The sequence below is a fragment of the Electrophorus electricus genome, chromosome 12 (assembly GCF_013358815.1).
Source record: "Electrophorus electricus isolate fEleEle1 chromosome 12, fEleEle1.pri, whole genome shotgun sequence".
In the NCBI taxonomy this organism is placed as follows: domain Eukaryota; kingdom Metazoa; phylum Chordata; class Actinopteri; order Gymnotiformes; family Gymnotidae; genus Electrophorus; species Electrophorus electricus.
The window spans coordinates 12,414,088-12,434,230 of record NC_049546.1 but is presented as its reverse complement, the minus strand read 5'-3'; the positions used below and the strand labels follow the sequence as shown (position 1 = coordinate 12,434,230).

Sequence of the window (20,143 nt, the reverse complement as noted above, 5' to 3'; positions counted from 1 at the left end):
GTCCAGTTAATCCACAACCCCATCTGTATCTTCAATACTGGCCAATGCACTCTTTCATAAAAAGAGTTAGGTGGAAATTCTGAATGTCCAGTAACAAGCGTACCGCGCAACATTGGCTTTCCTGTAAGATTCACAAAAGAATTCAGAATTTTTAAAAATGTACTTTCCTGGAAATAACCTTATAAACTCTAGTTACATTTCTTTAAAAGTGAAAGTTACTTCTATGAAATAAAAAAGTATCAGCCCTTGGAAATAAGGGATCTGCTCATTCATGACCTGCCACCACACAAGTTTCATTTTTGGCTCTGAGCATGACCTCCGGGAATTGCTCCACCAAGTTCCTGTTCTAGTGATTAGAAAGCCGATGGTATAGATAAATCAAAGATTCTGCTGTTGTCGTGTTATCTTGACTTTGAAAAAGAGCTACCCAAGGACTTTAGGTTATTAATGCTTTTGGAAGTTTAGCAAGTCTGTGGTGCATTTGGAAAATCCTACACTGCTGGTGTCAATATCCTTATAAAATCTTTATTATACTGGTAAGCACCCTGTCTTTTTGATGCTGTCAAAACAGCTTTTTTGGTTGACGTGTTATGTGTTTGAAGCACATAAGCTTCCATTTATATTTCTTAAATACTTCAGAATGTAACTGAAATAGCATTAAATCAAATCTTAGTCCATTGAAAAATAATATTTAAGTATAGCCAAATCTTGATGAATATTCAGATTATTCATATATATTCATATATATTTGTGTTTTCCCCACTCCTATTTATTTACTTGTATAGGACCTGTATATACATCCCAATTTCCAGTTTGAAATTATTCAGATACTGCAAATTGTAAAAGTACCTCTGGACCCGAAGCTGCTAATGCAAAACAATCAGTGCATGCACGGGCTTTATATGGTATAGGTGTCCGAAGAAATCATACACTAACTGTTTGAGGTTTTTAAGAATTTGTCTGTAAAAGCGCAGTACGCCATTTTATGTCAATTCTCAAAGATGTGCACTCTTGGTGGCCCAAACATTATCTACAGTAATGAAAATGGGAGGCAACACAGTCATGATCTACCACTGGCTCTGTTGCCTCACCTCTCATCCCACTATGCTCTACAACTGTTTCTGGTTTTGTTTTGTTTTTTTTAGAATGCTATTATATCATTTAACTGGTATTATTTCATTACTTTGCACTTGACTGAATGTTGTGGGTGATCATGTGCTTCTGCATGTCATTACTTCCCTCTACAATTGCACATTTCAACCAGAGCATGTAGAATTTACCAGAAAGCCAAAATGATGCAACTTTGTGCTGTTCCAACAAGCCAAAGGCTGTCCTGCATCAGCTTTCCATCAGTTCACTTACAATGATAGAGAGACTCTAGTTCATGTTTTCAGCTGCAGGCAAAAGTCATGATGTATAGAAATGCACAACTTGCCACAGCATTCTGTCAAGCGTGGAGCAGTGAAATAATACCAGCTAAATAATAAAATATACAAGTACCGTATTTTCTACTGGGTCTTAATAAAAAGGAGGTAATAGCTCAATATATATTATTTACAATAGCACCTTTTCTCATACTCAAGGATGCTTTACAGACATATATATTAGCTTTTACAATCACTCACAAACCAGTGAGAAGTGGCACAAACCCAAGATCCTAGCACTGAGAGGCAAACATGTTAACCAAAAAGCCACTGTGCTGCCCATATATGAGTTTGAATAAATATTACAATGCTGCTTTAGCAGAACATTTCTAAAAGCACTTTGCAGTCTCCAATTATGCCTTATGAATGTACAAAATGTAGTCTTAAGCCATTTTAACAATTTTTAACCATTTTAAAGTTTGAATAGTGAATAAAAGTTTTTTAGGGGTTTAATTTTGGAGTATTCCTTTAATTCAAATAAAGGTTCAAATAAATATCTTCTATTGTAGTAAGGATGGATACTGATATGGTCTCTGTTGTGGCACAATGGTACTGTTGCATCTGAAGGGTTGACTGGACATGCTGGGAGAGAGCTTCATACATGTGCTAAAATACAGACAAGAGGAGCCACACTTACCAGATATTAGCAGGCCTTCGTTCAATCCGCCTGCTGACAACCATTACAGTTCCTTTCCACTCACCCAGGAAGGTAGGTCCTAGTGCCTTAGTGAAGGGAATTTATATTGCTGAAATTTACATTTTTCATAGTGCTCCCTTCTAACTTCCTCTGGCAGACATACCGGCATCTGTCCAGCCAACAGTGACTGCTGTGAGGCATACGCTGAAACAGTCCAGGTCCAAGGCTCCTTGTGCTGGTCCTGGTCTCCATTCGTCTATTTGTGAGTCTCACTTAAGCCCAAGGCACAGCCAGGACCCTGGCGACCTCTTGGAGCGCTTCGGCTCCACCTACCTGGACCTCCAGCCGAGGAGCCTCTCGGAGATCCAGGTTCACCCCCATTCCTCCACAGACTGTGAGCCCAGGCAGCTCCAGTCCATCCCGGCTGAGCAGGCATGTGTGCCCGATGATGGATACCTGGTCATGGACAGCAGCATCATGCTGAACGGTGAACCGCCCACCAACTCCATGCTCAACGGTTACCTGGACAGGAAGCTGCTTGAAGTGTACAGCCAGTACCTGCAGGAGAGGTTGGTGTGCCTCGGCTCTTCTCTGGCCTGCAGCATGCTCCCTCCCCTTCCCCAGGCTAGCCTGCTTCAGCTCAGCCAGCAGATGAACCTGGAGTTGAGCCTGGAGCCAGGTCAGGGGATCCCCAGCCAAAAGGTCAGCTCCCACTTCAGCTCTCCAGTACTGCGGATCTCCAATGCAGAGCAACCCAAATACTCCAGACCATCTGACTATCAGTGAGTGTGGGGAAAAGCTAATAACCTCTTCGGTGACATTTTAACTTCTTCCTCATATTCAAAGTGCATTTCTTTATTTGATTTGCTTTTTCTATTCATGGCTTCTGCAAAGAGTAGCAACCAGAAAATTGAATGTTTTTTTCATAAATACATAATAAATATAAAATAAATAAATGTAAAATTAGCAAGACGTATTCATATATTAGATAATTTGATGGGGTGAGGGCTTAAATTTATATTCCACAAAGAACAAATCTGTATGTCTGACCCCTGCTGTTATAATATGGTATAGTACAACTAGCAAATAAAGTAGGACTATGCTAAACAATAAAAATTTAACCAGCTACTATTTTTGTCATTATTTTGTGCTTTAAATTAACAAATGAGAAACACTGTGCCTGTCAGACCTCTTTAACATATCTTAATGTTATTCACATCACACTGGTCTTTCATAACCTGCCCTTGATGTATCTCCCCTTTAAAAGGGATTCCTGTGCACATTAGTGCTTGAGTGCATCCATTAGCTATGGAACCAGTGACTGCTGGAGCAGGATGGGGAAAGGACAGGCAGGCAGAGACACACACGCGTGTCTCACTGGTTCTGATCTGCTTCCTACAACGGGATCCCTCACCTCCACCCAAGCATCTCCACCTCCTCAGGAGAACCATAGCACGGAGAGGTGCTGTGTGCATACAGCAGGGAGCTTAAAGGTTTTTCTTTTAAGGGGTGGGAAATAGCAGGGGAATCTTTTTGCCAAATATTACATTACAGGCAGTGTATGGTTGTTTTCTTTTAAGTCTTGTTCTGTATGTACTAATGGCATGGTGCATTTTGGAGCACTTTGATCATGCACGCTTTCTTTGATAATGTGTGAGAAATGTTCTTGGTGAACAGAGATTATATTTGACCAAGCATGTCTGATAGAGTATTTAGATATGATGAAAGGGACTAAGACTTACCTCGGTGGGGCAGGTGTAAACTTATGAATAGGGTCACTAATAAGCAGAAGTCACTTACATTAGAATATACATTAGTTTCCAACCTAAGCAAAGCAATGTTTCAAGGGAAATGAGTTGTTAGGGCATTGATGTGCTCAGACCATCACTCCCATGCCATACATAATCAGTTCCTAATGGCAAAAACTAGATGCGATCGGAATGAAACTAAAAATTATGCTGAAATGACTTAACATAGATAAAACATTTAAAGAGTAATTTCCAGGACGTGCTTGCTTTTTTTTCGTCAAGTGTCCCACTGCCCTGGGTGGATCCCTGCAGTTGTTCCCAATAGCTCTCTGGTAATCATGGTGGGTCTGCTTGTGGGAGGGGCCATTTACAGCCACACCTCTCCATCCATCCTCCCCACGGAAGATCCTGGCTGCCGGCTACTTCCTGGTTGGCCTGTAGGAGGTGAACCTGCTCCCTAGTAGCAGTGCTCTCAGGAGATCCATGTGAATGAGCAGCTGCACAACTTGGTGTTTGAAGAATCCCTGCTCAACCATGATACCACCATGATAGGAGACTATGGTGAAATGTACAATATCAGCTGATCTATTAAAGGAGGAGAGGCAGATTCAGGTTTATTCATGTTTTCCATCGGACTTGCATCCACTTTTATTTGCACTGTTGTTCAGCCTTCCTAGATGCCAGAGAAGCTGTTTGAGTCCTTCCGTCCACATGCCCTCCATGCTCACAGGAGGATGTCAGTTTGTGGTGGTTTGTTCGGGCAGCCTTGGGTGGGCCTGTTGTTTTGGATAATGGCGGCCCCTTACCATGTTCTTCACTGTCAGGGTACAGGTCATTGGGGCCGTCTTCCTCTACAGCTACATGTCCTACCTCACTTTGGAAATGCTTGACCTCTGTGGCATCATAGCGAGACTACATAATTATGCCTCTGAATGTACGAAAACACAATTGCAGTTTAAGGGCAGCAGTGGGGTCAAAACCGTGTCATGATATTAACTTTTTTCTGTGTCAGAGAGGGGACACTGGTTGAGAAGGTCAGGTTCCTGTTTTGCTTGAAAAAAAGAGGGAAAGTTAACTTTACAGATAATGTTGCTTAGAATGTGCTGAGTTACACAAGAGAGTAAACTAGCATTCTGAAACTGATTCAGAACTGAATGCTACAAAGTAACATTCATCACCATCACATTACAGTGTTTGTAATCCTTATGGAATGTGTTGTCTTCATCTAAGACATGAGAACATATACAAACAATCTTATTTAACCAACAAATATATTTTACAATACCATTGTATTAAGAGGATAGTTTTAATTATCAAGATTGTTTATGGAAAAAGTATTGAACCTCCAGAATAATGACCTCTTTAAAAGAAAATTAGTCAATTTAATTTGGATTATGTGTTTGGTCTGCCCATGCATAGAAAACAAACACTGTTTTGCTTACCATTTTACTTTTTAACAGGTTATGAAATTAACACATGAACACAAGAGTACTCAGAGCCCTGACCCCAACCCCATTCATATGCTGTGTTGAGATGTGAAGCAGGGTATTCAAGCAAGACCGTCCCAAAAATAAACATGAAACAAAAAATAAACATGAACTAAAACAGAGAAGTTTTCTAAAATGCCTTCTAAATGCAGTGTGTAAATGCATTGATCAACAGATAGGAAAAGTGTTTTTTGTGCAGAAATGACTCTAATTGAATAAACCTTTTCCTAAAGATATAGCACTGTAAAATATTACACTCATCTATTAAATTATTTATTTAATTAATTATTTATTATTCTGACACTTTGTGTATATATATATATATATATATATATATATATATATATATATATATATATATATATATATATATATATATATAAAGATAAACTTGATTTACTGTTATGATGTTGATGAAAATCAGATCACATGTTAAGAAAGATGCAGAAATCCAAGCTGTTTCCTCTGTGAAATTCCATATACTTTTACAATAATGCCAAACTAGAAACAGAATTCATGCCATACAAAAGAAAAGACAGACTTTGGTTGTTCTGTTAAGGAAGTATGACTGGAATATCCTTTTGTGTAGCATTTCAAATTCTGTTTCAGGATATGGTTAACCAACATCTGACTTCCTCTTACTGTGCCAAACTGATATGCAACAACCTTTTTTGCAGTAGCCTTTTTGTGCAGCATCCACTCAAGATGGAGATCTTGGTAAACTCACGGTCCATCAAATTCTTCTTCAGTCATTCATTGGTAATCTGAGCAACACTAATCATAGTTGCCCTTACGGCCAGAAAGATTTTGACATGTAACACAAAACACTATGTGAGTGGAAACGCATAATAGTTATCTGTGAATAGCCCGTTGCACTACCCTGGCTCAGAACAGACATTGCCCTTCTTTTGACCCAGGACCAAAACATAATATTAACCTTGGCAAAGGAAACTGCTAAAATGGTCTTGGATTAGCCCAAAGCAGCAAAATCTCCTGTAAAATCCCAAACCATTTAGTTGTATGAACCTCAGCCTTAAGACTGGTGTGTGTATTACTCCTTTGTGGGCTATTTCGATGTAATTTGGAACTTAATAGCAAAACCTACCATCTTCCTTCCAAGCTCTTACACTAAAATGACACAAGAAAGATCACTTTAAAGGAATCTCAAAACCTAAAAAGACACATGGGCTTTAAAACAGGTGCATAGCACCCCTCTGAAAAGTCTGTACCATTCTCTTCATAGCATTATGACCTGTGCTTTGACTATGAAGTAGTAAGTGGAAGCTGTCATGAGAGATGTCCAACACCACCATCAAGTACTTCCTGAAGATCTGAAGCAGTGTGAGCAAGACTCTGATCTTCATAGGCGTGTCCACCATCCAGGACATCACCTCCATACTAATCCTCTGCTTGTTCTGGAGATCCATTGGTAAGTGTGTGTCTTCTGCCTTCAACAAGTGCGCTGCTTACTTAAGATCTCTGAGCAAAGAAGGATAAGATGGCTTGTGAAATCAAGCCTCATTAAGTCAGGATTACCTCAACATGTCACTAATTTGTGGTCTTTTTCCCTACCATGACCAATTTGTCATTGCCTACGGTGGCCTTCGAGAGGCAATCTGTTTCTCCCTGGATTTTCTTATTGATGAGTTTCCTAAGTAAAGGCATTTCATTACCACCTCCATCTAGATTTTTCTGTTCACTGTTTTGTACAGGTATATTAATTCCCACAATATATAGTGTTCTTCTAGATACACAAAAGTAGTTAAAAGAAGCATAAGTGTCTGAATGTGCATTTAAATTAGTCAACCATTGATTTAATCAGTTATTTTTTTCTCTCTGCTCTTCAGGATACAACCATCAAGCCTCTGGTGGAATATAAAAAGAAGAGTATTTCTTACAGTGAATAGATCCATTATATGGTGAGTCAGAGGTTTTAATGCCCATTGTTGACATATTAGGAAATTCTTGGCTTGTTTTATTATTTGATAAATGAATCCCAGCCCTTATAATATGAGTAGAGTTTTTCAGTAAGAACTTTACAATTTCATAATAAATGATAAGTAATGTCTCCAGTTTAACATGTGCATGTTGAATTATTTTATTTGATTGATTTAGATGTCCCTCATATAAGGACCCATTTGTTTTCTTTTTCAATAGGTAACTCAGTGAAACATTAAGCTACTTCCAAATTCCACTTCTGTACAATAGGTAAAATGCTAAGCCTAGCATTGCTGTCGATAATTCTAACTCCCTAGCTTACCATCTTCTCCACAGCTTTTAGACCACTTGCTGTCAGCGATTGAAGATGCTGTTGGCTGTTGGGGACAGCATTCCTGGAAGGACTAGAAGTATTTTCTGTTATGCACTCCTTGACTAACTACTAATTGATAACACTGACAGAGATGGATCTGTAATCGAGCATAACAATGGCCTGCACGGGTGCAGTGTGTGAAAGGAAGTTGCTTATCTTTTTACTGAGTGTTTGATTAGTTGATAGCTGTTTATCACAGTGCAGCCCCAGGTTTTGTTGTGGAGGTACAATCTACCCAATAGAGGGCAGTAAAGAACTTCACACTGGCATACACATCTAATTATTTCAAGCCATTTTGAATTTTCTTTTTAAGTCTCAGGGGACAGCCCAAAAGTGGTTCCTCATTTCCTCTACTTGTTTCCTTACCTCCCCCACTTGTCCAGCTGAAACTCCATGAAGCAGATGAGAGACTAAGTGTGGACACCAGCAGAGGGACACCCTCGACGTTTTTGTGCAATCTAAACTGAATTTGTGCAGAGCCTCATAAGCTAGATCAACTCATACAACATAATTTTCATTCACAAATTACATTAGTAACTTCCCATCATCATTTGCTCTACAGACAATACTCGAACAAAGGACTGCATTGGTTATATGAAAACTGGGCAGCAGTCATGTGCAACTTTCTTATATCAAAGGTGTAATTCTCTTGTGCATAGGATACACCTGGGTGTCCTTTGACATACCCCACTGAAGGACATACCGTCAGAAAACTTTAGTACTCTGCACACATCTCCAATTGGTACTTCACAGAGAATTTAGAGCTTTTTTTTCTGGATTCAAAGGTATGGAAGAGACCCGTGTGGAGGAAAGTGAAGGAGGTGATGAGTGGAGGAAACCAAATTAGATTTGGAGGATGTGTGGTCAGTCACATTTTAAATTAATATGTGCTATTCTTTTTGCAGTAGGTAGGGAGAAGTAGACCTATGTGTGTGTAAACGGTGTCCTTCAGTTAATAGTTATCAATTAAGCTCAGAATTTAGCATAAATTGACGGTGGGCAAGCAGAGGGGTCCAAAGGTCCTCTACAAAGAACTGTAAGTCATCATGTTATAAAATGTTACTGTTTTCAGGAAAACATTATTTAAATGAGAAATAGATCTGTTTGTATATTCTGTTCATGTACTGTTTGTTTAAAGCCAGTATTTTAAGATTTTACACACCTAACTTTGAAGGACTTCTGTGGGAAATCATTTTCCATCTTAGAGTCGCAGTTCCAACTGAAATGAATATTGGAAAAATGGTCCCAGCACTAAACAGCAGATAAGCTTTAATGGACATTGTATGGACCCCTGCTGTATGTACTACAGCAAAGGCTTTGGGGCAGAATATTACCAGGTTTGAGCAGTTCAACACCAAATGCTTGAAGAGGATCCTGTTCCAGGAAGACAAGCAACCCAAATCCAGCATTGTGCACCTCTACCAGAAACTGTAATACTGAGAACAGTTGGGAGAGAATAACAAGTGCAAGAAAACGAGATCACCGCCAGCGTGAAAGAACGCCAACACACACATTATGAATACTCGTGCTGATATAGAAACATATGTAACAATGCAAGAACTTCATAAAGTACATCAGTGGACCCTCAAATCCATAGTCTCTTAATTGCTATGAGCAAAGAGTGATTAGAGTTTTTGATTAGATCTGACCAACCTGTGTAACTGCTTCTATCAGTAAGATGATATGGAGAGCAAGAATACATTCAGGGGTCTTTCTGCTAACAGGTCTGCCTCCCACTTTTGATTGAACTTGTTTTGTATGTTTTTATCCATTCTTGTTGTTTATTTATTCTGTAAATTTATATAAAACAGAGAGAAAGTGAGAATATTATCAGTGAGTTCAACTAAATGACCTTTTACATATTTGATTAGTATTTATTTTGTGGCAAACATATGTTTTGGCAGTAAATATCTGAGTTGTAGACATTTTTGATAAATAAATGAGATATTTAGCAAAAAAAAAAAGTATAAATTAATTTTCAACTGATTTTGACAAAATTGCAATTGGAATGTGTTTTTTTTTTTGCTAAGACTGACAGTTATATCTCTCTGTGAGAAAAATTATTCAAAGCTTTAACTTTGCCATACATGCATTCTTCTGTGAAATTGAAAAACTAGGAAGTCTGTTATGGTCATAATGGATAATATTTTTGTTGCACTTACATTTTAGTGCATGTGTAAATACTGTAGACCGTATTAGACTGTTTTATTTTTCTTTAAATACACACTGAGTAATAATGAAAATGGCACAGTCCAACTGATACAGTATTGCACATGTAAGGCAAAATTGAAGCTCCAATCGACGGTCACATAGATAGTCTAGTTATGTCAGTTAATGTGTTCTTTACCATCTAACAGTTAACCAAAGCCCCAGGCAAGTGCACAGAAATCCTCACAGCACAGCGGAGGCCTATCTGAATGGGCCAACTTGTCATTGTGAATGGAGCAGCCAGTCTTCCTGGGCACCTACAGATCTACAGCTCCAGAAAGCTGAAGAAAGAAAGAAGCAAGAAGAAAAAAGGAATAGCTGTTTTTACACCTTAAAGCTTGACATCAAACACAAAGACCAAGCTTGTGAGCCCATCTAAGCTAAGGTCCTTGAACACATTTTATAATGTTATATCTGACAGCATAAATTTTTATATACACATCAATATTTCAGTCATTGTTGTGATATTATAGCTGGAACATCTCCTTATATATCTGAGATTTGGAAAACTGTTCAATATTGAGTAATTGTAAAGCAAATCCCAGACAGGCTATCTTCTCACCCCAGGCGAAAAGTTACCTTCTCAGTTACCTTCTCACTCCAAAGGTGTACAATGTTGAACCACTTAACATAAATATTGAAACATACAGATCTGTGGGGCATTACATTTATTTATAAAGTATACTCCCTTTATAACATGCAAAAAAACCCCAAAAAAAACAAACAACAAGCATAGTTAAGTATATAACAAAATATTATTCTGAATTCTGTGTAAGTATGAATTCTGTACAGTAAAGAACTTGGGTTGGTAGACACGGATCTTTTTAAAATCCATAAATTAAAAGTATGTGTATCCTCAAATTTGTACTACTCTGGTATATACTACATATAGTTATATACTACATATAGTCTGGTATATACTACATATAGTTTATCATACATTTTATATGATAAAGTACAAGGACAAGAGCATGAATCATTTATTAATCTCTGCTAAATTTCATCTTACTGTTTACTGATCCTATTTTGCTGCATCTTGCACTAAGACAAGATACATTAATTTTACTCAGATCAGTTATGTGTGCTGCAACATCTCAACTAAATTGCCTCTTCAGGGCACAGGGTCCAAATGACCTCAAGAACTAGGTGGCATGTGAAGATAGATGTGCTCTTTGGCAGGAAACTCACCACCCCAGCTGTAGTGGCTGTGATGGTTATTCAGTAACTCCTGACTGAGGCAAAAGAAGTATGTCAGTGTAATGGCTGGACAGAACATGGCTTGCTTGTATAATAAGGTGGTTCAAACCAGCAAAATGTCACATTCTAGGCAAGCACACCAAAATGATAAACATGACACCAAAACAGACTCTGAAGGCATGTTTATCTGGCCTTTTTTGGAGGGAGGTTTTTCATGAAGCCTTTGCTTTATTATATCCATTTGTTGGAAAAATAACACTGAGATCATAACCATTAAATGCTCAAACACGTCTTTCTCAGGGTCACCTGCATCCATACACACAGAGGAGAACAATGCCAGGAAGTTTGGGCATGCAACTGACACGCTCTGACTAATTTGATTTTGGCTTTCATCCCGAGAGTCACACTCAGGGGCTACATGCTCGGATCAATAAACCGTACCCAATGTGCTAATAGCTCCCCACATTCCAGAGCCAGACTACTCAGAGAGTGGTGGCCCAGTGCTAAATACACTTAACACACCCACCCACCCACCCACACACAGAAGTCCCAGCATCCTGAAAATCTAACACCATATAATTCAATTTTTAAATCAACAATAAATAATAAATCAGTTTTAAATACAATTTTATTATTAAATGTTCTAATACAACAGTGATTTTAAAATGATTTCAGCATGGAACTCCACACCCTTTGCTGAGCCCACCTAGTGTAACCCATGCCATAGCATAGCCTGACATGCTTCTTTCATATCCTAAAATAGACAGCTGCCCCCACTACCCTCCCTTTCCAGCACGTTTCTGACCCCTCCCTCACTTTCCCTGTATCCTCACCCACCACCTTACCCTCCCAGTCTGGGGCTCAGCTCACCGTCCTTGGCCTCATCACTAGAACTCACTCGGGGCCACCTGGCAACATGAAGACAGGGGTGGCCGCCCTGGCTGCAGGCTTGGTGGGGGGCTTGGGGGTGCTCTGCTTCCTGCTGGCATTCAGCACCGACTACTGGCTGCTGGCAAGCAACAAATGCGTGGGTCTGAGGAAGGAGAGCTCCTCTATGGTGGGCATCAAGGAGCAGGCCAACAGCACAGAGGTAATGGAAAGCCAGCATGCATGTCATCACAGAGAGCTTTACAAAGCACAGGGCCTAGAGAACATGTCTGGGAATTCCGCTGGCATTGCTGGTAGTATGATTTTGAGACACATTATAGTTGCATTTACATATGGGTAGAGCAAACTGTCAGTGTTAACATTTTAACAAATTCTGCTGCCTGTGGTATGAAATAAAATATCTACAGTATTTTTATTTATTTTTTTTTTACAAATCTTCAAGTCCAAATGTATAATATTAAGTTGAAATGAGAATTAAGTGAAAAATGTAATTCAAAAGGGTTTTCTTTATTCAATTTCAAACACCAAAACAATTTTAGCAATAATGCTAACAATGCTAATAAGGCTAATAAGAATAATAATAATAATAATAATTGGAAGAAGAAGAAGAAGTCAGATTTAAGAATTCCACATTGCTGTCTTTATGATTTATGGATATTTAACTGTACTTTCATCTTTTCAAATGTCATGAAATGGTAAATATATCTTTTTTGTAAGTACTTAATGACTTCCTGAATCAATGAAATAAACAAGTTAATACTATTAACTAAACTCTCACTATGAGCCAACATCTTGAAATAAACATTGGCCAGTGTTAAAGCATAATAGAAATGCAGTGAAAATAAATGTAATGAACCATCTGGTAAACAGTATGCTAAATAACTGATAATTGATTAGTGAATTTCCAGTTGCCAAATGAACTTTTTAGTTAGGAATTGATGAAAATAGCTGAACTGTTTTACAGGGGCGTGTCAGAGTATGCTCAGTTGTCAGGCTTGTTTGGAATCTGTAGACAGCTATTTAAAAAATGGGGATGGGTGTTGAAACAGACTTTCAACTCAAAGAAAGAGAAGGCCAGAGTGCTACACAGTAATGATGGCCAAAGGAGTCCATTAGAGAGGCTAATGGCTGAATAAACCAAAATGGCTTGGAAACCAGATACAGAAAAGAGAGTTGAAGTGCTCTGGGCAAGATTATTCTGAATAAAAATGAGTCATATCCTAAGTAACTCTATACAATACCCTAATGAAGAATTTCTTTACATGATTTTAAATGATTTTGCCTTACTGGTGAGAATCCATGATTCCAGCTTTCATATCTGGCTGGTTAGGGTTTTGGATTCTTTACCTGTATGTGAGAGCTTAATCAAAGTTTTTGTGAAATGTATTTTCCCTCTAAACATCCCTGTCAGAGATTTAGATGTTCACTTTCATGACTGCTGTTACCTGCTCTGTGAGAGATAATGACTGGGGATCTAGTTTCTTAATAGCATAGCTGTGTTAGTATCATCACTGAAATGTTTACTGAGCTTTTTATCTCAGTGCTTTTTGACAACTGGTCTGAGACCTTTGAACACATTTTTTAGACCAGCCAAACAAATATTTTGTATTACCTGAATTAGAAGAATCACTCTTAAGGTTTGGCTTCAGGTTTACCTTTTAAAGTGTATTAGTCACCTCAATATATCAGAAGTGAGTGAAATTGAAATGTACTTGGAGTGATATTGCTGTTGCATTTGAGCCACTTTCACACAGGATGTTTGTTACGTTGCTCACTTTGTTTTGGGGTTATGCTAAAATTAGACATCTTTTTTCCCCCTCACAGAACCATCCTTCAAAACAGCGCATCATTCACCATTCACAACATTCAGAAGTGCCTTTCTACCAACACAGCAATTTCTGTACCAACAAGACATCATCCAGACATAACAACGCTGCTAAATCTCTCTTCCTTTCAGTCTATGAGAAGCTACAAAAAGCATATGGTTCCTCGGCCCATCAATCATATTTATGACAGCATCAGAGTGTGCAAAGTCATTTAATATGTATGCTTAAAGAGCCACAGACCACAGGTTCTCGAGAGGCAGCATTTGGCAGAGGCCAATATTCACCACTCTACTGCACCTATCCAAAAAAAACCCAAAACAAAACAAAACAAAAAAAAAAGACATTTATTCAAAACCAGTGGCTCACTTCAGAGAGCCTCATGCCTGCAGAATGACTGCCACAGTAGTCAACGTGGCAATGTTTCATACTATTCCAAATGGCCATGGGTGCTTCCCACTAGGTTCACATGATGTCAGCACAAGGAGCACAACATGAATGAAAAATGGATCATTACACCGTCCAACCTTCCATGCACTTCATCGGGCTGGCTCAAATAACAAGCTTCAAAAGCATTACTTATGAAAGCTGTTTTGCGTGTCTGATGAAGTGCTGATGAACCCACGAACTTTTCTGACGCACACGCTCTGCCTCTCCACAGGCACCGCAGGTGACAGAGCCTGCGTGCACTCACTCTGCATCATGAGGGTTTCTTCTGGAGATATAACTTCCAGGCTGACCTTTCACTGCACACTGTGTGGGCTGTTCTGTTCAGTGAGTACAAAAAGCTGTACCAACTTTTATGGAGTAAAAGTTTTGTATTAATTTTCGATCATTGTTCAGATCAGTTTTCAGAAATTTTAGGAGATGGAAAGTCTCCTAAAGATCAAAAGCAATGTGCTTTCAGACTCTTCTAACATGGGTGTTTTCTGGGCCCAATTACAGCAAACCAGCCACAATCCAAAACCTGTGTTCGTGGCTACCTCTTTCCCCTGCCTGTTGCTGTCGGACGTGTCCCCCATCACATTTATGATGCCACTGTAGGTGAGGCCAAAACAAGTGGTCATAGTCTACAATGACTATTTGGTCAGAGCATAAAGACAAAGGTCAAACTGTGTGTAAAACTCTAAGTGAGAGTGGAAGGGCAAAGCACAGGGAGACAAAGCAGGCCTTCTCCAACACATACAAGTTAGCTAGGTGTACATGCCTAGGTGATGCATAGCAAATGAGTGACAGCTATCTTAGGGACATACCCAGGGAAGTGGAGGCCTGGGAATGCGTTGCCATGACAATTTGGTTGAGTCTAGATTTGTCATCCAAACATCGATGATGAATCCTGTAAACCTAAATTAATATACAACCAAATCGAACTTGTGTGCCAACTTATGGCAAGGGGGCATTTAATCTTATTTTGTTCCAGCTAAGCAGGAGCACACCTGATTCCACTTGTTTAATGAACTGATATCAGGCTTCAAACTAATGATCACTTTGTACAAGGCATGCTCCTTACAGACCTAAAAAATGAGGCTTTTCTGTCTGTAAGTATATTTTAAAGTCCATTAAGAAGCCCAGTAAAAACATATGCGAACATATGTGAACAAATTAGTGTGTAGTCCAAATGATGAAAAAATACTGTAGAATTCTGAGAATAAATGAGCAGAGATTTGGGGAATAGGGATCAAATATTTGAAATGCCCTTTATTAAAAACAATTTTCCAGAAGTAATTTTCCAAAAGCCTTGTAGTGTAAAATCTGTTGCTACATGGTAAGAGCAAATGTCACTTTGAACAATTTTTCTAATAGTTAACATGATCTTTAAACAATGCTTTTCTGGTCCAGTGCCTTATGAAATCCATCATATATGAAGAGTCTAACACAACCGGGACCCTGTCTTTCCATTAAGAACACTAATACAACAGAGTGTAACATTTGATCTATGATGTGAAAGGTGAAAATAGAAAAATATTTCTTGTTTTGTTTGTTTTGTTTGTTCTCACAGTTTTTCGAACTGTGGAGTACATTTTAAAAGTATAGGGCAGTCTTATTTATTTACTTTTACATAAAATTATTTATTTTTTGTTATTTACTTTTACATAAAAATATTTATTTTTGTTTTTCTGAAATTCCATACTATAAGAAATATGTCAATATCATGTAAAAGGGTTTAGTAGGCGCTTGCGGTAATCTTTCTATCCACCTATATAGTTTGATTACAGCAACACAAATTCTTCTTCTTCTTCTTCTTCTTCTTCTTCTTCTTCTTCTTCTTCTTCTTCTTCTTATAATAATAAGAAGAAGAATATCAAAATATGTAATCCATTCCTATTTTTCTTTGATGTAAAAAACTTTGCAAAGGATTTGCAACACATAACACATGCCACTGTTTTAAAAATAGTTTGCTTTCTTTTTGATATTCATGGCTCTAACCTCACCTAACCTAACCTAAACAAAAAGCTACATAATTTGTGCTTTCTAGGAAGATCTTCCCCCAAGCAGCACCCATTTTAGATGTTTGGAAATTGTGTGGGACTTTGCTTTGAAGCTCCATTAATGCATTTCTGTTATCCTGCATCTTTTGGTACTTTAGATCTGTTATCATCAATATGTAATGTCTACAAACAAGAGCTTTGACTAATACAAGAACTGTGTGTATGTGTGTGTGTGTGTGTGTGTGTGTTCAGTATTCCGTGGCTTCTGGACTATGCTTACAGTCCTCGCCATTGTGGCTAGCATAACCGGTGGGTTCCTGTTGGTGTGTGCAGTCCCCTTCATCAGTCCCAAGCTCTACAAGGTGGGTGGAGCCTTCCTCATCATAGTAGGTATGAACCAGGCATGAATATGGAAAAGCCAGGTGCTCCCTGGTTGAACGTGCTAGCCTGTGTTTACATGTGTTTGGGTAGCAACAACATAACACTAGCCATTTATTCTGCCTGTGTCTGTGCATGCGTGAGTGTCCTGCAGCCAACAGAAATAGCCTTGGAAGTTCAATCGCCAGTGTGCTTAGAATGCCAGTGCACAGACCACTGAAACTAGACTCTACCAGTTGGCTCCTGCAGGAAATCTAAGGATCTCATCAGAGACAAGCAGAACAGGGCCTGATCACAGAATGCTTATGGCCACACAGGGTGGCCAAGCTATCAGTAGCTAGCTGAGATAGTAGAGATTTAGCAAATCTGCCATAGATCTTTCTTTTGTAAAGATCCATAATTGCAAATGTCTGACATAGGTATGTACTGATTCATATCAGGAGGGAACTAGATTTTAAAAGACTATGAGGTTATGGGTGTTTACAAACAAATGATTAAATGCCCCACAATTGTGAAGGTCACTCAAGACACCTCACAGTCAATCCCCGCAAAGTCTAAAAGAGGTTTCTTTAGCTTCCTGGGCTGGTGGCTGATAATGTCAAATGAAAATACCCACCACAACACAAAGGTCATCAGCGTCATCTTGACTGATCCCTGCTGGGATTTAGGTTAGTCCCTCTTAGCTACTGTGATTTTCCTTGGAATGCTTTTCCCAGAAAATCCCACCAGCTCTGAAATTCCCATCATTCTTAATGTTGCACAAGATAACACACAAGAAAAATTAAACCTGCACTATGGTCAAATTCAGAACATTTCTGAATAACTGACCTGACACAATCATAATCATAATTCAAGTGGAAGCTCAAGTGGATACAGAATGCCAAAGAGACACGTGTGCCAACAGAGAAGCCATAACGGTGTGCTCAATTTCTCTCACCTTCCACTAGCACTACTCTTCCTGGCACTGGTGGGGTTGTTTGTGCTGTGGAAAGAGCTAGTTGACATGAAGTGGTACATCTTGCAGGAGCAGGGCAATGCTTGTCCCAGGGCCCACCTGGAAGCGCACTACGGCTGGAGCTCCATGGCGGCAGCAGCTGGAATCCCTTTGGTCCTTCACTCCGGCCTCCTTATCTTCTGGATAGGGAGGTGCCTCCAGAAGCGGACATGAGGGGCCAGAGCACGAGGCCTCACACAGAGCTGAACCTGGGTGGATGGCCCAGAGGGAAAAACCCAGCATGAACTACCCAGTGTGAACAGCAGAGCATGTACAGCCCAGCGTGAACATCCCAAGATGAACAGCCCAGCATGATCAGCCCAACGTGAACAGCCAAGCGTGCACAGCCCAGAATGGGTGGCACCAACTGTGAGACACGCATGCAATAAAATGGACAGCGAGATGCAAAGGGAAACGTAATGGTAACTAGTACAAGAACATTAGTCTCATACCAAAGAACAGCCTTATATAATTATTAGTCTCTGTTAACATTTGTGAATGCTAAAATAAATATCTACAAACAGTAAAAGATGCTACCACACCATACAATGCTATGACTGATTATTTATACCCATATTTGCATGACTGTTGACATGTATGAATGCAACATTTATATGAGACATTCTGATTATTATGCCAATGTGCTATACAGAACCCTAATCTATAATATAATGTAACTATTTTTATTTTCTTTTTAATGTTTTATAAATGAAGAGTGATGCATTAAATTAACAATCCTAGGTGCCCTCTAATTCTAGACAGTGAATAAGCTTAGCTGTTAGCTGATAAGTTATAAATTATGTAAAAGATGTTTGGTATGATAATATTAATTGCATTATGATTTTTCAAGTTTGGTTTATTCGTCACATACATAGTCATACACGAATAAACCAAACTTGAAAAATCATAATGAAATTAATTTTTATTTAATTCTGTCTTCTTTTATAAGAAATAAACAAAATGGTTACACAGCATTGGCTTCATTAAGATCAACATCTAAACAAATAGTTTTCCTGAAGTCAAATAAGTAATTGTACTTCCTTCATATTAATCCCAAATGTATTCCCTTTCAATTATTATGAAACATTTTGAAGGTTTTTCCACAAGACAGAACATTTTGGGAAGACATGTCAATTAGGTTTATGCTAAAATAGTGTTCTTTTATGAAAAACACAGATTATTCACAGATTATGAAAACACGTTACTGTTCACTTGAATGACACCTATAATGTAATAATTATTATGCAATATATTTGTCTGACACTAAATAATTTGTATATTCTTCCCTCTAACTCAAACATCATTAATCATTTCTGTTTACCTTCATGCCACCACCATTTACTCATAAAACACTGTGATTCTAGGGCAAGGACATTGTTAAATTACCTTTTTTTTTTTTTACCAGACCAAGCACATGACTCCAATCCATGGGAGCACCATATCCAGACCGAGGCCTTCTTTGGTCAGCAAGCATGTTCTTCTGGCAGACCATACATTCATTATACAACATATGTCACCCATGAACAGAGGCCTGCAGTGGGCAATGTTGGTGGAGGTAGAAGTGGAGGGAGGTGCAGAGGTGGCTGGACCAGCAAGCAGGGTGCCCCCCCAATTCATAGCTGATTGAAAGGGGATCAAAAGCAGGGAGCACTTTGATAATCGCACAGCTGTCGGCTCCATGGCACAGCCTGTGCACAGTGGACGGGCCACCTGCCCCCATTACCCAACCCACTGCCTACTCCCCACTCCCAGAAAGCACTGGTCACCTGATCCCAGGACAGTGCCTCATGTGACTAAGGCCAAGATTGCTCATGATGTTTACCTCAATCGTTTGCATATCCGAGTCGACTCTTTGCCCTGCGCATGTGCAAATCACCTTAATGTGGAGAGTTAGAAAGAAAGCACCATAAGTTGTCATTCAAAAAGGGGAAAAAGTAAGAAAATGTGGAAAAGGGGGAAAAGGGGATTACTGTAGTACACAATATGAGGAAGGAAAAATATGTGGAATTGGATCCAGTGTCAATTGCATAATCAGCTGTGTTTTGTCAATGCAATGCTCATGGGCTCATTATACACACCAGGTGTATGAGTGTGAGCTAATCTTAAACCCCCCCCCCCCCCCATTCTCTCTCTCTCTCTCTCTCTCTCTGTGAAACATACACACACACAGATGCATACAGACACAAGCACAAACACACACAAGCAAACACACACACAGAGATGCATGCATGTACACACACACAGAGAAAGAGAAAGTGACAGCTCTCATGCACAGATGACCTTGAAAAAGAATGCAAATCCCTTGTGATGCAGAGACAGCTGCACGGGATGGAAGCCCACGTAAACAATGTTAGGAATGGATAGAACCTCCCTCTCCCAGAGTTCAAGCACACATGAATTCACACATATGAGTGCACACACATACACAGAGCTGTGGACAAACGTTTGGTCACCATTTAGATCACATCACATTTGTGTTATATAATTAGAGAAAATACATATTTATTTGCTGCAATTGATTCCTTTAATGACTCAAGGGCTCAAAGCAGGGTTCTGAGGCTAGAAGAAGTCAATATAGTTGTGAATTCACTGTTCACAGATCATTATAATACAGCCAAA

The 20,143-nt window shown here is 39.1% G+C and overlaps 2 protein-coding genes and 1 long non-coding RNA gene across 3 annotated transcripts; 2 read left to right on the top strand and 1 right to left on the bottom strand.

Annotated features, from left to right (window-relative positions):
- Positions 1-301: 301 nt before the first annotated feature.
- On the top strand, positions 302-3,181 carry LOC113574200. Its single transcript, XM_027004954.2, has 3 exons — positions 302-536; positions 1,992-2,133; positions 2,219-3,181. The coding sequence occupies exons 2-3, from the start codon at positions 2,004-2,006 to the stop codon at positions 2,845-2,847; spliced, it is 759 nt and encodes a 252-aa protein (XP_026860755.1). The 5' UTR covers positions 302-536; positions 1,992-2,003; the 3' UTR covers positions 2,848-3,181.
- A 2,515-nt stretch (positions 3,182-5,696) lies between these two features.
- Positions 5,697-17,653, bottom strand: LOC113574166. The gene is made up of 7 exons (XR_003410290.2): positions 17,585-17,653; positions 9,955-10,096; positions 9,261-9,397; positions 8,942-9,043; positions 8,770-8,826; positions 7,974-8,070; positions 5,697-6,775 (listed from the first exon to the last, which is right to left on the bottom strand). It is a non-coding gene; the product is annotated as an uncharacterized LOC113574166 (long non-coding RNA).
- On the top strand, positions 11,883-18,068 carry LOC113574165 (transmembrane protein 182-like). Its single transcript, XM_027004879.2, has 6 exons — positions 11,883-12,112; positions 13,959-13,971; positions 14,403-14,497; positions 14,669-14,767; positions 16,405-16,514; positions 17,555-18,068. The coding sequence occupies exons 1-6, from the start codon at positions 11,929-11,931 to the stop codon at positions 17,696-17,698; spliced, it is 645 nt and encodes a 214-aa protein (XP_026860680.1). The 5' UTR covers positions 11,883-11,928; the 3' UTR covers positions 17,699-18,068.
- The last annotated feature ends 2,075 nt before the right edge of the window (positions 18,069-20,143 follow it).

Coding starts and splice junctions, on each gene's coding strand:
- LOC113574200 (XM_027004954.2), top strand. CDS start 2,004: ATGCTGGGAGAGAGCTTCATACATGTGCTAAAATACAGACAAGAGGAG. Junction 2,134..2,218: donor CTTTCCACTCACCCAGGAAG/GTAGGTCCTAGT, acceptor TTCCTCTGGCAG/ACATACCGGCATCTGTCCAG.
- LOC113574165 (XM_027004879.2), top strand. CDS start 11,929: ATGAAGACAGGGGTGGCCGCCCTGGCTGCAGGCTTGGTGGGGGGCTTG. Junction 14,498..14,668: donor TGTGTGGGCTGTTCTGTTCA/GTGAGTACAAAA, acceptor GCCCAATTACAG/CAAACCAGCCACAATCCAAA. Junction 14,768..16,404: donor CATTTATGATGCCACTGTAG/GTGAGGCCAAAA, acceptor GTGTGTGTTCAG/TATTCCGTGGCTTCTGGACT.